This window comes from Cucurbita pepo, chromosome LG01 (genome assembly GCF_002806865.2).
Source record: "Cucurbita pepo subsp. pepo cultivar mu-cu-16 chromosome LG01, ASM280686v2, whole genome shotgun sequence".
NCBI classification, from domain to species: Eukaryota; Viridiplantae; Streptophyta; class Magnoliopsida; order Cucurbitales; family Cucurbitaceae; genus Cucurbita; species Cucurbita pepo.
In genome coordinates, this window is record NC_036638.1 from 10,686,370 (window position 1) to 10,692,513 (window position 6,144).

The 6,144-nt window shown below is 38.0% G+C and overlaps 1 protein-coding gene across 1 annotated transcript; it reads left to right on the forward strand.

Annotated features, from left to right (window-relative positions):
• Positions 1-579: 579 nt before the first annotated feature.
• On the forward strand, positions 580-6,144 carry LOC111793051. Its single transcript, XM_023674748.1, has 14 exons — positions 580-1,003; positions 1,391-1,498; positions 2,475-2,534; positions 2,645-2,746; positions 3,034-3,117; positions 3,197-3,315; positions 3,440-3,541; positions 3,855-3,971; positions 4,236-4,301; positions 4,413-4,479; positions 5,220-5,273; positions 5,360-5,449; positions 5,563-5,589; positions 5,669-6,144. The coding sequence occupies exons 1-14, from the start codon at positions 983-985 to the stop codon at positions 5,762-5,764; spliced, it is 1,113 nt and encodes a 370-aa protein (XP_023530516.1). The 5' UTR covers positions 580-982; the 3' UTR covers positions 5,765-6,144.

Here is a 6,144-nt window from a genome sequence, read left to right on the forward strand (position 1 = left end):
CATTATCCTAAAATTATTTCAAATTAATAATTTGTTTTTCAAAGTCAAACAGTTGACTTGCTTAAACGAGAAGAGAGTGATGAGAGAGAGAGAGAGGAGAAATTGGGAGAAAAATGGTGAATTGAAAGAGAGTGATGGGGATGTGACTGAAAAGACGGACGGCGACACCATTGATGAAACAAAAAAAAAAAAAAAAAAAAAAAAAAAAAATTTATTAATAAACCATGAAATTTAAGGAAATAAATTTACGAAAATTATGAAAATGGGTTAAATGAAAAAGGAAGAGCCGCCATCTATCCGACCACGAGACCACCTAGGCAACACCGCAGCAACCATAAAATGCATTTATTATTAACAAAAATTAATATGTATTTTTATTTTTTATAATTTAAAATATGTATTTTCAAGAAATAAAATGCAATTACAATAAGAGCACGATAGCAAGAAATAAGGGGAACGCACGCGTCCCACTACGCAACATTCTTGCAATCAATTATTTTATTTTTTTAATTAAGGAAACAAAAATTCCAAAATTGGGTAAAATCCCAAGGCCGTGACCGCGACTGCTACCGGACACTCTCTAAACTACATACAGACAAATTCCATTCTGCTCATTTTCTTCTCCTTCTTCTTCTTCCATTTCTGATTCTTTGTGCTGTTTTCATTCCACCAAACTCCATAGCTACTCCTCTTCTATCTCCTTCCCAACTGGGTCTCTTTCCCCTTTTACCTTCCTTTTCGGGGACCCCAATTAAATGGGTATTGGGTTGTTGTTGTTGTTGTTGTTGTTCTTCTTCTTCTTCTATTCAAGACCTTTCCCCTTTTCCAAACCTCCTTATATTCCTTGCTTTCCCTCTGAATATTCATCAAATTCACTACAAACCTCAGTTTCAAGTAGAGAATTCTGAAAACCAAATTAGGGAATCGCCTTTTTCCCCCCCTTTTGCTTTCATCTCTGCATGCTTCACGATTTTGGATCAAAATGATCAAGGCCTTCGCTTCTGTAATCTCTCTCACCTCTTTTTGTGCTTGTTTTCTTTAACCCTTTTGGCTTATGTCTGTTTATGTTGCTCTCGTTTCATGATTTGTCTCCGTCTTCGTTTTCTTTTGGTGCTCTGTGCTGCTTTAACATTGTGATGCTTCTCTTTTGAGATTTGGAATTTTAAGTTTATGGGTTGTGGTTATTTGCTAGGAAACAGAGGGAAATTGGCTGTTTGATTCATTTTTCAGAATAGCTTTATTATTGTTTTAATCTTTCAAATGGATTGTGGATAGTTCTCTGTCCCTTTCCATGGCTCTATATCAAATAGAGAGCTCTTATCATTATGGTTTTTTGTTTACATAATTTGATTGTAATTGGTCTTTTTATAACTCGTTTTCCATGCTTCAGAGTTTCGTGCCATCGGAGTCGAAGAATAGATTACGCCTCTGTACCTTCTTCATTGCCATATTCCTTGGTGCTGGAGCTTATTTCATAGCAAGTGAATTCATTACAAAGGTAGAAATCGAAACATATCTTTCTGAAGTTCCTATAGCTTCCTGTTGCATAGTGATGATAGTAGCAATATATCTTAGAGATTAAGTTTATGGGTTTGAAGTGTCCATGTTTATTCATGGCACTAAGATTAAGTTAATCATCTTTGAAAATGAAGGATTAGAAGAATTGGCTTTCTGTACAGCTTACAAAATTTTGTATTCTGCATCCCAAGTATTGGCTTTGCAGTTTACGGTGCGCTCACTGTCTATGATGTTCATTGGTGGTATCCCTTATATTTCTTGAATCTAGGCCCTAGATTGCTTAGTGGTTAAGTGTGAGATCGAACGAAGCATTCTTTACAAGGGTGTGGAAACCTCTCCCTAGCGGACGTGTTTTAGTACCTTGTGGGGAAGCCCGGGAGGGAAAGTCCAAAGAGGACAATATGTGTTAGCGGTGGGCTTGGATTGTTACAAATGGTATCAGAGCCCGAGATTGAGCGGTGTGCCAGCGAGGACGCTGGGACCCCAAGAGGGGTGGATTATAAGATCTCATATTGGTTGGAGAGGGGAATGAAGCATTCCTTATAAGGATGTGGAAACTTCTCCCTAGTAGACGCGTTTTAAAAACCTGAAGGGGAAGCCCGAAGGGGAAAGCCCAAAGAGGACAATATCTGCTAGCGGTGGGCTTTGACTGTTACATTAAGTACAATTCGAATTAACAATAGTTCTCAACTCTTACAAGAAGGGTTATGATGTATATGTGGTTGTTAAACTTCTTCCACTTGATATTTATTTGGGTTAATATTCATTGTATGAACTTCAAGCGTTCATCTTACTGGGTGTTATTATGCCCAGCAGTATTTTTCTTATGTAGATTGTAACGGGCTTGTCAGAACAGAACATCATATATCATCGTGCATCCAAATCACATGTCGATACAATTCATCACTCAAAATGACCGAAACGAGTCAATGATAGGATATTTGATAAACTTGCAGGAAATGTTTAGATGGGAGGCATTTTATCCTGCCCGAAATGTAAAGTCCAGCACGTGCAAGGTTTGTCTAGTAAAATCCTGAGTTCTTTTTATGGTTTCTCATTGTATTTGTTCTAGTTTGTTAGGTGTTATAAATCTCCTTTCTCTTGCCTCATCCTCCTTCCTACGTAGAATCGATGCAGACCTCCTGGGAGTGAGTCTTTGCCAGAAGGAATCATTACTAAAACATCTAACTTCGAATTTCATCCTCTATGGGGTTCAAGTGTACAAAATGTAAGTGATGCACCGATTGAAATGTTGCTCGCCTATACACTGAATACAACGAATTTTTCTTTTTCAATAGTGTTCAGCTCATTCGAGTATAGTTGAAAGTAAAAATTTCAGTTTTCATGATGTTTTAGTATATGATATTAGGTAACTACTTTCTTTGAATCGTGTACGTGGCTTGATACTCCGACTATTTTACTTATATACAACTTAGCTAATGAATTCACGAAATCGCTAGATAAAAACGGAACATATTATGCATTGCCCTTAAGTGACAATACTCTTTGTGCCAGAAAATGCTGAAGATGTCTAAGAACTTGTTAGCTATTGCTGTTGGAATCAAACAAAGACGTGTAGTGTCGAAAATTGTCGAAAAGGTTGTCATCTAAAGCCCTTATTCTTCACTACACTTTTTAGCGATCTGTTTGTTTTTGAATATGTAGTTTTCATTCTCAGTTCCCTCGAGACGATTTTGACGTGATTCTTTTTCATTACGATGGTGTTGTGGATGAATGGAGGGATTTCGCATGGAGTTCTCGTGCACTACATGTCTCTGCATTGAATCAGACAAAATGGTAATGCTTATTTGACCCCAAGAGTTGTCTGAAATTGCTGATCGTGTGTATCATTTGGACTCGAAGTTGCTTCTTTACTCTTTAAATTCGAAACATAATTGGAAAAAACTGGCTTATGGCGTAGGTGGTTCGCCAAGCGTTTCTTGCATCCAGATATTGTTGCTGAATATAATTATATCTTTCTTTGGGATGAGGACCTTGGCGTCGAGAATTTTAACCCGAAACGGTAGGTATTATTTTCCTTTTCATGATTATTGAGTTCAAACCTGCAAATGCGTAGTTTATTGTTTATTTACCGCCTTTTTTCCCCACAAGAGCTTAGCTCAATTGGCATAAAGTACGTATTCTCAACCAAAAGATTAGAAGTTTGTATCGCCCATCTTGCATATTGTTGAACTAAAAAAAAAACGCTTTTGGTCATTGAACATATAAGTAATAAGTTAGCTCGTGGACTTTATTATGTAACAATTTGGTCGTTGTACTCCAAAGTATAGTATGTAACGACTTAGTTTTCTTTTCTTCATCTAAAACTGGGTCAGATATGTATCAATCCTCAAGGAGGAGGGGCTTGAGATATCACAACCAGCTCTCGATCCAGTTAAGTCCAAGGTGCACCAGCTGCTTACTGCACGCAAAACCGGATCGAAAGTACACAGGTTAGTTTTACACGGGTTTTTTGTAACTGATGTGGGATCTCACATCCCCAATGGTTGAGTTGAATTTTTGAGCTAGCCTCTTGTCAGTTCTACAAAGTTTACTTGAATGGAATATCGATTTTAGGTGTTAGAGCTCCGATAAACGCTATAATGATGTTTTGTCACCTTCGAAATTGAGCTACATTGTTTCCCATTAATCTGTCACATCTACTGATATGTAATAAAAGTTTCGTTTTCTCGAATTTTATTGATATCTTCAAACAGAAGGTTTTATAACTTCAAGGGCAGTGGACGGTGCAACGCTAATAGCACGGCTCCTCCATGCACAGGGTAAAAAGATTATCGATTCTTTTGATCACGGACTTTACTATTTTTTTCCTTTCTGATGTTGGATTCAAACACAGGTTGTTAAATTGTATATGTTTTATAAATTTGATGTAGATGGGTAGAAATGATGGCTCCTGTGTTCTCCAGGGCAGCATGGAGATGCACATGGTATATGATTCAGGTAACAACTACTATTGAAGTGAGATTCAAATTATACATCTCAAAAGTAGGAATATAAACGATCGTAAAACTAGATTAGTTGTGAGATCCCACATCGGTTGGGAGGAGAACAGAACATTCTTTATAAGGGTGTGAAAACCTCTTCTTGGTAGATAGCGTTTTAAAAACTTTGAGGGGAAGCTCGAAAAGGGTAAGCCCAAAGAGGACAATATCTGCTAATGGTGGGTTTGGGCGGTTACAAATGGTATCAGAGTTAGAAATCGGGCGATGTGCCAGCGAGGAGGTTGAGCCCTAAAGGGGTGGACACGAGGCGATGTGCAACAAGGACGTTGGGTCCCGAAGGGGGTGGATTAGGGGGTGCCACATCGATTGGGGAAGGGAACGAGTGACAGCATCTCGCTGGGCCCTGAAAGGGGGTGAATTGTGAGATCCACACCCATTGGAGAGGAGAACGAAACATTCTTTATAAGGAGTGAAAACCCCTTCCTAGCAAACGCGTTTTAAAAACCTTGAGGGGAAACCCAAAAGGAAAAGCCCAAAGAAGACAATATCGGCTAACGTGGGCTTGGATCATTACACTAGTCTTCTGTTTATATTTAGTCCATTTTCTTACAATACAACAAAAGTTTCAACTCACTCGTGATATCGATATCAAACGGACGTGTGAATACTGTGGTAATATTGTGATGGGACAGAATTTTAATGCCAAAATACTTGGCTATTGCTCTCTTTGCTTTACAGAATGACTTGATCCATGCATGGGGCTTAGATCGACAGCTTGGCTATTGTGCACAAGTAACTTCCATACTCCACCATTACTTTTGCTTTGCTAGTAAGCCACTAGTTTCTTGTAGAGTTTGTGATTATGGATTCTCTTTTAGGGTGACCGAACACAAAAAGTTGGCGTTGTCGATGCCGAATACATCGTTCATCTAGGTCTGCCCACGCTCGGTGCTTCCCATGACAATGTGGTAAAGTTTTGCAGTCACAATCCTATGAATTTACGACTTCAAATGGTCATTTGTTGCACTTCCTTTTCTATGAATTTACGACTTCAAACGGTCATTTTGTTCAATTCTTGCAGGAACCCAAAATGGATAATCGAGTTAAAGTAAGTTACTACGATCGATCCAAGTATTTATTTCCCGAATGGATCGTTCATTGTTTGTAATGTATCCTAATATGTGTAGGTGAGGATGCAATCTTCCTTAGAAATGCAGGTCTTCAAGGAACGATGGACGGACGCTGCAAAGAAGGACAAGTGTTGGATCGACCGGTATCGGTAGTTGCCGAAATCGTTTAATGTTTCATCTTAAAGAATAAAACTGGAAGTGAAGGTGTTCCAGTCTTTCAGTAACAGAGCTCAAACACAGCCTGAGCATGCAGCTGCTTAGCTAAGATTCTAGTTGTCTCACAACAATTTATACCCAACAAATTCAAATTAACCAAGAACGAGGCTTTTCATTGGATCAACTCACTTTCTTTTACTGTATACAAAATCATATCTTCCATNTTTTTTTTTTTTTTTTTTTTTTTTTTTTTTTTTTTTTTTTTTTTGGTTGGTTGTAAATGCATTATAGTCTTTCGAGAAAATTAAGGTTTGGAAATTTGGTGTTTGTAAAAGTTTCCATGTAATTTGAATAAATGTAAACTTTCTTTTACTCGG